Source organism: Protomyctophum bolini (assembly GCF_963924005.1).
Source record: "Protomyctophum bolini genome assembly, chromosome: 1".
In the NCBI taxonomy this organism is placed as follows: domain Eukaryota; kingdom Metazoa; phylum Chordata; class Actinopteri; order Myctophiformes; family Myctophidae; genus Protomyctophum; species Protomyctophum bolini.
The window spans coordinates 23,295,177-23,310,080 of record NC_137862.1 but is presented as its reverse complement, the minus strand read 5'-3'; the positions used below and the strand labels follow the sequence as shown (position 1 = coordinate 23,310,080).

The 14,904-nt window shown below is 41.7% G+C and overlaps 1 protein-coding gene across 2 annotated transcripts in view; it reads left to right on the top strand.

Annotated features, from left to right (window-relative positions):
• itfg1 (integrin alpha FG-GAP repeat containing 1) overlaps nt 1-14,904 on the top strand; it is a 145,664-nt gene that overhangs the window by 88,619 nt on the left and 42,141 nt on the right. For both annotated transcript variants that reach the window (XR_013963816.1, XM_080759570.1), the window contains exons 11-12: nt 8,192-8,345; nt 9,053-9,161. Coding sequence is in view for 1 of the 2 variants with exons in the window: in XM_080759570.1 (XP_080615696.1) it covers nt 8,192-8,345; nt 9,053-9,161 (263 nt within the window). In the remaining variant the exon portion in view is untranslated. The remainder of the gene's footprint in view (nt 1-8,191; nt 8,346-9,052; nt 9,162-14,904) is intronic.

Genomic DNA, 14,904 nt, shown 5'->3' with positions numbered 1-14,904 from the left:
ACTTATACATAAAATATGAGAATATGAAATGCTAGGTTGATCTAACTAAATATGAGAGTATGATTTAACAAAACAGATCTGTTACATTTACTCAATATTCTAACTTTATTCAACTCATATACAATGATCCAAAAATAAATCTGTATTTACCTTTGTCAAAATGAATACGCAAGGCCATTATACGAACGATTATGTTTTGTATTGACCAGTGAACACCACATTCAAGTCAACATTCACATTGTGTCTGGCCACGCAAGACTACTGTGCAAATAACATTAGTATAGAACCAGAATGCAGAATCTGAATCAATATAATCTTTACCCAACCCTACCATGCACTCCATAACAATTATTTATATCACAATATAGAGCTTGAATGTTAACAAAAAAAAAAAAAAAGAAAGTAAAAGTGTTGTATGCTGTTGTGTCTATAATATTGTGAACATGAATAATGAGCCCTTCAAAATGACATAAATAATTATTACCACAAAAGCAGCCAGTCAGAGGCTGTTTGGCATGAAATAAAACAAGCATAATAAAATAAGCATTTGAATCAGTTAATGACAATATATTTTTCAGTCATATTTTATTAATGCATTATTATAGTCTGAAAGTTCGGCTAACAGCAATTGTGGCTGAAGGGTGGCGCTAGAGGAAAGACCAAAATCGCTATATAATATAAGTATTACATTATGAGATCAAACTGTGTCAAAGTTAAAACATTTTTGGCCTGTGTGCGGTACCTGAGGGTGGTCATATCATGGGGTCACTCAAATATTGAGGGTTCATCTAATTTCATGGTCATTATGTCCCTGCGGCTGCCACTGGAGGAGAGGCCATTTTGGTCACCAAAATCAGTCGTGGTCAATTGGTCATCCTCTCTGGACGCTGACATGCACAGCAAATTACACAGAAACCCAGACCAGTTATTTTGGAGACAATGTTGAGCATTAAAATGTGTGCAAATGGAAATTGTGGTTAGCCTAATTCGGTAGGGGAGTCATCCTGTAGGGATCCCAGTTTCCATGACAATCCCGCCAGTTGCTTTTGAGTTCTTCTGTTTGGTACCAATGTGGACAGACTGACTTGACTGACTGACATAATTTAATATAGCATCACATTTAGAAAATAGCAGATCTACAAGCTCACAACAACAACCTTCAATATTTTTGATACAGTAGGGGTACCTGTCACGCAATCTTTTCAAATGGGAATCCGTAGCCTAATTATCAGACTCTGAAGCAAGAAGCAGTTCCCCAGTGGAGTCGGTGGTGTCTATGGGCTGGAACCAGGATAGGGAATCCGCAGAATGTGAAAAAAATAAATGAAAAAGAAGTGGTTCTAAACGTGGGTGTAACTCTGAGAGTGTGCAAATGGATCCAAATGGACCCTTAAACGGGTCCATTTGGTTCCTTGTGTACACTCTGAGTCTAAGAGTTGTGGCGTTCCATGAAATTGAAAAAGTTTGAGAAGTATTGATCTAATGCATCAGTGCAATGTGTGCATGTCTAGAGGTATCAAATCAGCACATGAAGTAGGAGAGCTGAGGTTGAAGTGTTTTCTATTAAGATCCCAGCAGGCAGGCCAGGCCAGGCCACTCACACACACACACAGACAGGAACACAAAGGCAGCGTGGCAGGTTGCAGCTTGAAACCACTCTGCTCTGCGACATGATCCACATTTTATTTCCTGCCTCTTCATGCAGATCGTTTTCTTGCTGCTGTTTGCTGCCTTGTTGAGTGGTCAGATGGGTTGGCCTGCATGGCCGCGTGCATTTTTAGAACATGTTTATTTTAATGATCATTCAGTCAATTGCGTTCCAGCTTACATGGATTCAAGTTCTCAGTCGCCACGACTGATTTCAGTCATTTGGATTCCATAGAAGACATAGCCTATAATCTTCGTCTGTGACGCATTGAGGGCTTGTGGAATTGGCTATTTTTAGTTATTTTAAGATTAGAGCATTTCATATAAAAGTAAGGGTTAAAGCCCCATTCTGTGATTTCTTCACCTGGTTGGCACTACAGTATGTATGTATAGAACAGCAGGAACAATTAATAAAACATTTGACATTTTGTGTTGTGTCAGGGCTCCTTGTACATTGTTTCACAAATCTATATGGTTTTACCTGTATCACCAAAGAGCACCCATCTAGAGCCACTAACAGATCCCTGCAGCGTTTCCATTCCTCTATTTCTCTATTGTAGTATAAGTTCCTATGTATCGGTATCACAAAGAAAGCCAACTGTACTTTGGCTGTGATTGTGTAGTTTCTCAGCGTCTGTCCGTGACCAGTAGCTAGCACAGCCCGTGGGAGTCTCTCTGTCACTTCATCTACTCTTCTGTTCACTCACCTTTCATCCTCTTGTCTGTGGCTACGTGCTTCTCCCCGCTGCTGTCAATTTTGCCCTGATTTGTTCGTTCCACGTCTCTCTCAGATGTCATCACCTGCTGAGTTTGCCTTTGGCTGTGTGTGTGTGTGTGTGTGTGTGTGTGTGTGGGGGGGGGGGGGGGGGGGGGCATATGCTTGTGGGCGTGCAGGCATGGGGCTCTGTGCACATGTGTGCAGCCGAGCTGTGGCCTGGGTGAAGGAGAGGAGAGATGGGGCCGACTGATGGGGGGCAGGGGGTGAACTTGTAAGGTTCTTTGTTAAGACAGTATATTAAGGTTTGTATATTAAGGTCAGGCCTGTAATGTGTTATAATTGCATTTATAATTATGTTGTAATGGACTTTAAAGCCTTCATAACACACATTATAAATAATAATGAATTAATATAATATAATATAATTGTGCAAAACAACTTATAGGCCTAACAACGTCACTTTATAACTGATGGTAGTTATAATGTGCTGTTCCCCTGAACTTATAACGCTTTATGACCAGCACTCGTAATATTTATCAAACCTTGTCATAAATTGTCATGCATAATTTTGAACGTTTATAATTACTGTTATAAATGCCTTACGACTCAAGCTCATTATAATGCATGGAGCCAACCTTAATATGCATTTAATAAGACAGAGATGAGAAGAGATGGGGGGAAGTCGAGATCAATAGAAGTGATGGAACGTTAATGTTGTCTTCTGCTACATTAAGATTTTCTGGCAACCGCAGAATTTTGTTCATTATTAGAATCACTATTGTGTCATCTGGGAAGGAGGGAGAGCAATGCATTATGGGGATCAGAGTGGTGAGGATGAATTCAACACACTGCATGTACACATTACACTGTGTGTGTGTATGTATGTGTGTGTGTGTGTGTGTGTGTGTGTGTGTGTGTGTGTGTGTGTGTGTGTGTGTGTGTGTGTGTGTGTGTGTGTGTGTGTGTGTGTGTGTGTGTGTGTGCGTGTGTGTGTGTGTGCGCGTGTGTGAAGCCTGAAATGTCTTGGGAGGGTATTCCATCAACATCTCTAATGAAATCTGAGCTTAATTGAAAAAGGTCCAGGTAGAATTAATCAAAGCCATTTAAATAGAGAGTTGTGACATCTTCATTCACTCCCCTGGACACCTTTACGTTTTTCTTTTTTACAACAATGGCAGATCAAGGACTTTAAAGAAGTTATAGCAGCAAACACTACTAGTAATTTTGTTCTCTTGTTTGTGTACCCTGACAGCAACGGTTTCTACTTTCTAACTTGCAGATCAATTGTTTTGGGGAAAGACGTCTGGGGTGGGGGGGGGGGGGGGGGGAGAAACCAAGTACAGACCCCTGGGGGACACAGTCAACAAAGTATAGGGTTTTAACTAAGCAGTAAAGTGGCCTCAGGTTTTCAGAAAGTTTTCAGAAAAAGGTATGTTGCTTTATCAGTGGTTCTCAGACTTTTCCATGTTAAGAACCCCCAAAATGTTACCGCAGACCCCAATCTCAAAATATTTCATTCCAGGGAGGGACCCGTAGAAGCAAAGCAATTAGAGTTCAACATTTTTGCTGAAATAATATATATATAAAATATATCCAAAGATTTGCACACATTTTCACACTTTCAACAAATTATCTGCTACCCGGTTTTGATGGGTTAAAGAATCCCATATGAAATCATCATCACTCTAATGTATGCACACATCATAACATACTTGTGTACTGCTCACGCTGACAGATATGCTCACACTCACTGGTACACATAAAGGAACTGTCACTCTTACATACAGAGTCAGACTGTCTGTCACTGACACTGTTACAAAGCATGGCAACCACTAGTGTGTGTGTGTGTGTGTGTGTGTGTGTGTGTGTGTGTGTGTGTGTGTGTGTGTGTGTGTGCGTGCGCGGCGAGTGGGGACACGCACATTTAAATTGACCTTGAGTTCATCTCCACCAGCTCATGGTGTCAAAGAAGGCTTCTTTTGAAGTGGAAATATCATGTACACACAGACGCACACGCAGACACACTGCGCACAGCAGCAATGCGGCATCAAATTGCTTCTTCCGCTGGATGATTGAGGTAGACCTCAACATCCACCAATCACAGCTCCACATCTACCCGGGCTGCTCTGCACCAAATAGAAAACAGACTTTAAAATGTTTAAGATGGCATAGGAACACTCGTGGATCCAAGTTTCTCAGTCGCCACGACTGACTTCATTTATATGGATTCCATACAGTCAACATGTCTTTCTCTAAAGCAGTGGTTCTCAACCTGTTAAGGCCGCGGCCATCCACAGTAATTGTATTTGAACTTGTTTTACTCGGTTCCACAGATAAATATTGTAACAATAGCAGATTTACAAGCCTTGCAATTCAAACCGGCGTGAGTTCGTATATTGGCTAATTTCATCTTTTTGCCTATTTCTTAAATTACTAGACCTGTATGTGCCTATAATTCTACATATTGTGATAATTGTCTAGTACATAAATAGAGCACTTGTGTGTGGGGGGTGGGGTGGGGGAGACTCCTTTCACGCTGTTTCACGAAACGCAGATTGGGGCTTGACCTAACGAAATAATTCATGACATACTGACTCGCGATCGTGCACTGAGTCGCGCGGACCAAATAGTACATCTGTAATTGAAAGCTTTGTGGCACAGAGTAAGTAAGAGATTAACACAGTACAGTGCTGCTGGATTATTTAGATTGATCTTAAGTACATCACGTATAAACACACACACGCACACACGCGCGTGCACACTTCATCAACACTCTGTTGAGGAATTGTCATCACATCCGACACCGTTTTCTCTTTCTTTGTTTGTGTCCCACCGCCATCCATCAGCCGTGGTAGGATCTTAATTGAAGTGCTGCTCCCTAATCCACCACTTTAAATACATCTTCTGTCATGCTGACAGCTTGAACCATGCAGTAAGCTAAGAGAAGATCCCATCTCTGGGTTCCATGACCTCTCCTCTCTTCCTCCTCCTCCTCTCTCCTCTCCTCTCCTCTGCTCTGCTCCAGTAAACCAGAATAAGTGAGATGGTAATTTCTGGAAAATCGATGTCTATTACCCAGTGGGAGTGTGCATTTGACTATGAGTTGTGTATATCTACATTCATCAGAATCTGAATAAAACATAGGAGTGCTGTCAATTGCCTCCGTACATACTGTACTGTACATACTGCACTGCAGTCGTGTGTGTGTGTGTGTGTGTGTGTGTGTGTGTGTGTGTGTGTGTGTGTGTGTGTGTGTGTGTGTGTGTGTGTGTGTGTGTGTGTGTGTGTGTGTGTGTGTGCGTGTGTGCGGGTGTGCGTGCGTGCTTGCGAAGTCTGAATAAGTGTGTGTTTTGCATGTCTGCATATCTCTCATCTGTGTGCAAATAACCTGCCTCCATCTCCAATGCGTGTAAAGTGTGGTATTAAGATGTGCATTATGGCAGAGACATGTTAACATATTTGCACTTGTGAAGGACATCCGCACATTTTTAAAGGAAGGCTATGAGGCTGCTCTTTATCTATGCATTGCTAAGCAACTCCTAGCGTTGTGTTGTAGCAAACAACACAACCTCTGACCGGTTTATCTTTGTAAATCACACCGAATAAGAACGTCTGCTCTTTGGCCTTCAGTTACAGCAGAGGTAGCCCTGTCTTCCCTCACTAGTGCTAATGTTTGTTTGTGCTCATTATATTTTTGTCTGCCTAATGTCTGTTTATATTCCATGAGTGTTTGCTCTTTTGGTCATGTTAAATGTGCTATATAAATAACATTTTAGTTGATTTGAGCTAAATGGCAAAATAAATTCTGACTGGTGTATTTGTCTAAACCGCCGATTGGTATCTTTGCTGGCTTAACGGCTTACTGCTTACTTTGTATAAAGCATTGAATAGTATCGTCATAAACCACTTTCAGTCAGCACAACTCTTGAATGGGTACAATATTTGTATTGAATATAAAATGAGTAGTATATTTATTTTATTTATCAATTGGATCTTCTTATAGGTGCTCAGCTCTCAGAAAACGTTTTTTATATCTGATCTACAAGATCACAACAATCTTAAGACTTAGGGATATGGGTTATATATAAACTCCAATACTCCATGCTGCTCAATGTCTTGCCACTCAGTCTAGAAGTGATGCATGTGCATACTCTATTGTCCTACTTTGAGCTATATTTTGATGGCTATTGATGGCATTTTCTATGCCGTCCTAAAATGTTGATGTCCTCACAGATATACTGATTCAAACGTGTGTGTGTGGGGGGGGGGGGGCTGCAAAGGAAAGCAGACTACACTTTCACACCGATTCTATTTTTAGAGCACATGCCTCTTTTTCAGGTTGCCAAAACCCTGAGAGGCTCTGAAGATGGGAACAGGGAAGAAGTGTCTCCACAGACAACCAGACCGAAAGAGAGAGACAGGGTCCCCTGAGGATGAAATGACAGATAGAGGCTGAACAAGATGAACATAGAGAGGGAGAGAGAGAGAGGGAGAGAGAGCGTGCAATCGCCAGTCTTTACTCAGAGGAAAAAAGCTCAAGTGAACAGTGAAATGGTGTTGATGGTATAACAAATGGGCAGCAGCAGCAATGTGTAATGAGGATGAATTCCACCTGGTCTGGTCTGGACAAATTGTATATATATTAGAGTATATTATTGTTTAAAGACAGTATGTCATATTAAATACAGTGTATCTATATATACCGGTACATTACATTCTGAAAATGCCTGCCAGTCGTGTGTTTTTGCCCAGCTATCAAAGGCAAAGCCCACTCTAGAAACAACTTGGTCCATGTTCACCTGTGACTCGGCCTTGTTGTTTTGGTGGAAGTGAAACTAATCGATCCCTGGCTCTGCAGAGGCCCAACGAGGTCTACTAGCTCGATTAACGCCAATTAATCAAATCTCGTAATCTCGGGCGTGGCGACCTGGACAAAGGTAGATTAATCCCGTTATCTCGGGCATGGCGTCTAAACAGTTATAATCCCGCCGGCCAAAGGCTTAAGCTGCCCTGTGCAATGTTTGTTTACGAAGCCTAAAAGGCAAACAGAAATACAATGCACATTTTTATGTTCTAATGTTCAAGGCCAAAAACACAATTAAATCGTTGGCTGCAAATATGAATTAGTATGACAATTAATCATCAAAATGTCACGATTGTGACAGCCCTAATCATTATGTGGACAAATGTGGCGAGACTTGTCCTTGTCGGTGGACATTTTTAGATTCTGTCTTTACATAACATTGTATTAATGTTCTCAAGATCTTGCTGAATCAGTCAGTCTCCAGCCTTTCTTCAGAATACAGTATGACACTCATGAGTTCCACACATGCAATGGTCCATTTGGACCACCTTCAACTTCAAAGAACCCTGGGGGTCTCTCTCGACCTGGTTTGCATGAGTAGTTGGGAACCACTGCGCTAGTATACATTCAGGGCTGGCTTTGTGTGTTTCATAACGAGTTCAGAAAAGTCTTGTTTATGAACATCTAGAGTGTAATCAGTTTGTGTGCCACAGCCTCTGCCTCAGCTCACACCTTCACGTTGCGTTCAGAGTATGGGTTTTATGCCGTTCAGACTATGGGTTTTTTAGGTAAGTCTCTGAATGGCCTAGAGGCAGCCTAGAGACGAGGCAGCCAATCATGAAAAAGTGTCTACTACGGTCGCTACTAGAGGTAGTAGTGAATGTAGGCCAGGATGCTTTTCAAGCACCTGGCAAAAATATAATTTTGACAAAAATGTCCACAGCAACCCGGCGGGGCGATGACACCTGATCTCATATGTCGTGTTTCTCCCTGCATCTCTCTGTCTCTCTATCTCCATCTAGTGGGCAGCAGCAGGCCTTCCTCCTGGAGAACGTGCCTTGTAACAACGTAAGCTGCCTTGATGCGGGCAGAACGTTCCGGATCCACTGGGACCAATCGGATCTGGGCTCCATTCCACACGCGACCGTGGCAACCTTCTTTGACATTTATGAGGATGTGAGTCAGACTCTTCTCCCTCCTGGCTCCCAAAATGTGGGACAAACCCCCAATTGCAGTCAGAACTGCAGTCTCACTCCCAATCTTATGCCGTAATCTGAAGACTCACCTCTTTAGATTCCACCTCAAACCTTAGCACTTCAATCTCCCCATACCTCCTCCTGCCACCTTCTTCCTCCATTGAGGCTTGCGACTGACCTACTGTAGATGTGGCATCTCACAGGCATACCTTGGTCATTAACTTCTCGTGTTTTTGTTACTTCAAATTGTTTTTATTGACCACAATGTTAGTTGTGATTTTGATATTTATTTACACAGATGCGAGGTTCAGGTTCAATCAATTCACAGATCATTATGACTGATCCCAGGCTCTTCTGATCCTAGTTACTGAAGCACTACGCTGTCTCTCTGCATTTGATGTATGCGATTACCTCGCTTTGGATAAGAGCATCTGATAAATGCCTGCGTTATGAAGTGTAAACCTAAACAATTGACATTTGAAGCCTCAAGTTTGGCGGCTTGACCGTCACAATGTTGAGAGAAAAATACATCCGAGTCACGCACACGCACACACGTGCATGCACACACCCACACACATTCACAGGGATCATGTGCCACGGTGTCACAGTGTCTTTGTGTGTGTGGGTGTGCATGCGCGTGCGTGCATTTGTGTGTGTGTGTGTGTGTGTGTGTGTGTGTGTGTGCAGGGCATACTGGACATGCTGGTGCTGAGTCAGGTGGACGGTGAACCTGAGCAGAAGATCCACGCCTTGAAGAACAACTTTGAAGCCGACGCCTACTTCGTTAAAGTGATCGGTAAGAGACCTCAATTCCTATTGGCTATCCCTTCGCTCTCCTTTAGCCTATGATGACAAGCATGACAACGGTGTCAGTTTGATCTGCTTTTGATCCGGTTCGATCCCCGTCGTCTTTCATGGATTCATGGTCGACGTGTCCTTGAGCATTGATTGATTGAAGAATTTATTAACAGATTGGAGTATTACAGTACATTTCAAGCACAGCTCAATACAAAACTGTTAACTGTGGATGACACCATAAAGCATCACACTTGTTTATAATAGGGTCCACCATTTTCAATTCATCATGACATTTAGAGACGTACAAATATGAACAAAACAGGAAATCATCATAGAGGAGGTAAAAAGGTAAAAAAAAACATGCAGTGAGAGGAAAAAGGGGTTTACAGCTGCCCAACAGCTCCCTGCAGCTGCTGCTCAGTAACCGTCCCCTGCTCATAATAGTTAGACAGTAAAGTACAGTACAGTACAGTACAGTACAGCACAGTACAGCACAGTACAGTACAGCACAGCACAGCACAGCACAGCACAGTATAGTACAGTACAGTACAGTAAAACGTATAAATGGATTAAGTGGTTAAAACTATTGTGATGCTATATTAAGACATTTTGCTGGGGACACCTGGAACTGCCCCCTTTTTTTATTTTTGTTTTTAACTGTGTTGAATATATAGTTATTGAATGCTTTAAAGAGCAACTGGTCCGTTGCTTCTGCACTGACTTGGATTTTCCCCTTATTCTGAAGCTATAGTTCTTAATTGTTGTGGTTTTAACGATCAATATACTTATAATATTATACTGTAAATACCCCAAGAGCAATAACTAAAGGGGAAACGTGTTTATTTACTTTATTAGTATACTGTATATACTGCTCACATCTCACCTCATTTCCCCAATCATTTGCTTTTTGTATCTCCCTCTCCTCATTTCAGATTCCAGAAATACCCCTCTCTTTTACACACACACACACACACACACACACACACACACACACACACACACACACACACTGTGCACGCTGTTCCCCCCTTGGCTATTGAGTTAAAGTGGACCACCATTGGCTTTTAACCCTTGGACTACCAATCCCAATTTTTTTGTTTGGGTAACAAATTGGCATATTTTTAATTCATCATTTTAACATTAATAGAAAGATCTGATGGTTTGAACAGATCGTTTATATGCATATGGCATACATAGTGTATTCTTTCGAATTGCCACCAGATGGCGGGAACGCACCATTATGCTGATTTTGACAAAAATAGACGAATCTAGGTAAGTCACTTCCGGTTCAACGATCGAAAATATCCGGTAGTATTTTGACCCTAGTCACTAGCTTGGCTCTCGGGAACGGGAATGCTAAGCTAATGCCATATTTTTCATAACTAAGTCAAATTAACCTCAAATCAACCCCAAAAGATCCCAAAATATCATTTTTTTACAGCGACGCACATAGAGACGGCGCGCGTGCACGATAGCGCACGATCACGCGGATTTCGGCCGTTTTTTGGTAAATTACATCCAACATTAGCGATATTAGCGAAATAATGCTAATTTTTGCTCCGTTGAACCCCCGATAACTGACATTGATTGACATTCCGTTAATTCCGTTGACGGGAGGTTTGTATTTTTAGCAATAATCCGTTTTTTCCCCGCTAACAGTAGCCCAGAGGTTAAGATGGTATAATTTGCATCTTTCTTCCTAGCCTCGAACGGTCCAATTATTCTGTCTTAAGCATGAACGACCCGCCCTCAGGCTATCTATAGAAGACCTCTGCAGTGTGCCGTGTCACACTAATGTCTTTAACATGTCATAACCATGTAGCGCCCACGGAAATACACTCTGTTGCCTTTGAAGTCGACTCCTATTGTAGCTCTCTCTATCTTCACTTCTGTCACAGGGACTGCATGGTGGACAGTAACTTGAGTACTGTGCTAAGAAAACATTGACTGCCAAGAATGTCTATATGTCCCTATATGTCCCTATCAAATCCACCATTTCACTGCCAAAGACGGTCATTTCAGTGGTTTATGATAAATCGCTCTCTTTGTCAAAGTATGAATGGTTCTTGGTTGCTAGGCAAGAAGGAGTAACCACAATTTTGTTGGAGCAACCACAGTTGCAAAAAATATATTTTACTTCATCTAGGAAATAGACCTTGAAATGTTTAAATGAAATGTGCATTTGGAACTTGGAAGAGTATAATTATGGCATGTAAATACCCCAAAGTTGTATTCAAATTGTGCTGTCATTGAACATATACGACGTACAGTACAACGGACCCCCATTTTTTGATACAATCTTTCTCACTCTGACCCCAATCTACACTGTAAAATCCCCAGTGTCCATTTAACTCGGAGAGTGAGAGTGTACAAATGTATAACTTTATACGTCATTGGCCAGAGCGCAGGTAAGCCATCTAGCTTATCAATGATCCTTTAACCCTCATCATTCACAAGACTGGTGCACATTACATTTGAGAAGCTGTGTAAATACAGTAGCTAGGCTGCGGGGCTGAGCTGCTCATTAGCAAGCACAGAAACAACTTGTTGAGATGGGGGGAATGGGGGCATTTTCATTAGTAAACACAATGTTACTGTGTTGGAATAATTACTTTCTCAAGACATCACGCCGAAGCAGGCGTTTGTTCCATTTATATAAAAACTGGAGACGCAATTACTGCTCTGCCTACGGAACAATGCACGCACACACACACACACACACACACACACACACACACACACCCTAATATTAATAGTAATACTCTTGAGTCCACTCAGTTTTTCTGCAAGTAATACAAATGTGTGTGCGTGCATCTGTATGTATATATGTTTCTAGGACACCTCCTCTGTCCTTAACATCTTGGTTTTGTTTTGAGCTCGCACGCACGCACATATGCACGAACGAACACACGCACACACACACACACACACACACACACACACCACTCTGTCAACACAGACTTTGGCAGCCAGCCCACCCAAACACTTCCTCACATTTCATTGTCGCCAGTGAATATTTCTAGGGGTGTTTCTTCAACATTGCATTTCCTTCATATGTCTGCCGTTCACCGTCTACTGAAGAACCAGCAGACGATGAATAGACAAGACCAGGCAGCGTGAAAACACTTCCCCCTCACCTCCCTGGAATAGAAGTGATACAGAACACGTAGATGTATCCATAATCTGTTGTTTCACTTTGTTATCAATTAGTTAGAGCATTGATTCTCAAACACCTTTTCATTTCTCGTGGTGGAAAGTAACTAAACTATAAGTGTATTTACTCAAATACTGTAATTACCGGTAAATACAAAATTTCTTCTACTCCACTACATCTCAGAGGCAAATAAATGAAATATTGTACTTTTACTCCACTACAATTATATGAAAACTTTATTTTATACTAGTAACTTTGTAGATTTTGATTATTATTACAAAACACACTAACCACTGCGATGTGACACATTGCGGGATTGTAGATCGCCTATTTTAAAAAGATTACATATTCTTAATTTGTTTTGGGCATTAGGGCCATGATTCACAAGAAGCAAATTATCAATATAATCTAAATCCCAAATCTATTAATTTATTGGCCATGGTGAGGGTTTGACCATTTTGACAACACTGAGTAAGTAGCAGTACGCCCTGACTCACTTGACTCACATTTTCTGGAATTCCGTGACTCAGGAACATTTTGTGGGGAATTGCAGTTGCTCTCCTGGTAGGAGATGTGGTTACAACCACACTTGTTGTAGCCAAAGACCCAAGGATTCTACATTCTATGGGGTTGGATTACATCTAAACGGTACAGGACTCTATACCGCACTAAAGCTGTGTGCGCACTAGAGCCTTTCTTCACAGCTGAAAATGCCAAGGCGCTCGCCTGAAAAAGCTTCCAAAGTGCCCCAGTTTAAATAGATTTCAGCACACAGAAAGTACTGTCCGCCCCCTTGCCCTGTGTGTGTGTGTGTGTGTGTGTGTGTGTGTGTGTGTGTGTGTGTGTGTGTGTGTGTGTGTGTGCGTGCGCAAGCGTCTGTCTTGATTGAGTCCTCTATAGTTATGTTGCACCGACAGTGCATGCAGTCATTTGTAAAGGGGCTCCCATCATGCTGTTTCATAAATCACAGATTGGGACTTGGCCTGACAATGTTTTTAGACAATGAGATTTGAATCCACATGGACGTGCAGGTTGCCGACCTGTGGAGAGCTCAGCTCCAGGCTCCTGAGCACAGTCGACCACCACCAGTCTACCAGGGACTACAGTGTTGAAAGCTGAGTTGTAACTTGTAATCAATAAACACAAGACTTAACCACTGCCCCAGGGAGGGAGATAGTGACGTGGCCTACTGTATTTGTGTGATCTGTACTCCTAGACCTAGAGGAATCAAGGGAGTAGAGCTGGGTTGTGATTGAGCAGATCAGATCTTTGACAAATTTCTCCTGGCACTTCATCAATACAGAGCTTTGAATCTTGAAAATGAAGCCAGTGTAGAAGTAATGAAAACACTGCAGTTCTCATTAATGGCATATACGTCGCTATTTCCCCTCCTGCTGGTTGCAGAAGCATTTTCATTCCATTTAAGTTAATGGGTTTAGGGTTTACCTTAGTAAACATGTTCATAAATGTTTTCAGTCGATATAGTTTAAAGTATTCTTCCAATCATGAGGTGTGTTTTGGAACAGAAGTGGACAATAAAGCAGGTCACGGATAGATGACATTTAGGTTTGAGGTTGGTGCCAGATGGTCTTTATCACTCTAGAATATGATCAGGAATGGATCCACAGCTTTCCTAACCTTCACCATCTTTTTGTAGCTTGTAAATATCTAAGACCCACACAGAAGAACCTGCACTTTTTATGGCAAAAGCACTCAAAATTTCTTTCCTTTCCTGCTTTCCTTTATCAGCCCCCTCTCTCTTCTTCCATTTTCTTTGTTTTTCCATAATGGGAACTGTGCACAAATACATATTTCACACAAACCTTTTTGCCTGTAAAACTGATTTGACAGTACAGCTGATTCTGATGCATACTCAGAACTTGTTTCTTATTATTTTCATACCCAACAGCTATGTGACAGTTTGTGTGCAAGTTTCCCCCTGAAACAGTGCTGGACTTCAGTCCTCAGTGACAGCAGAAACTGCCTGGCTACCATCATAGCTTTGGCATCAAAGCACCACAAAGGTTGTATAAATCCCCCAAGAGGGCTCTGCCTTCACTGAGGTGCTACTGTGCCCCCATAGTCTGATGTTTGTGATACCCTGGCATAACCCTACGACAGTGTTGCCCAAACACAGGGTCGGGACCCACTTCTGCGTCACTTCAACCAGTTTTGATGGGTTGCGAGCAAAATGTATTATTTTGAAACCTTTTTAAGCCTGGGAGGGGGGGGGGGATACAGCAAAAATTGCTGATATATACAACGCGGTGTTGTGAGCTTGTAGATCGGCTACTTTTGGTAAAGAATTAACCAGAGTTTGCTGTTATCAGAAACAGCAGTGCAATAAATTACTATCTAGGCCTACATAATGAGGTTTTCATGTATTTATCGCAATTTAATGAAATAATCTTATTTTCTTTTTTTTTTCATGGCAGGAATGAATGAATATTAATAAAACAGTTCGTGACACAATTAAAGTGTCTCGCATGCATTATATTTAGTCTACGTTTGTGATAAAATAGGTTATTCTCCCAAATATATTCTACAATAACTGATTCCTCTCCTAAAGCCATGAGCTGGGTGAACA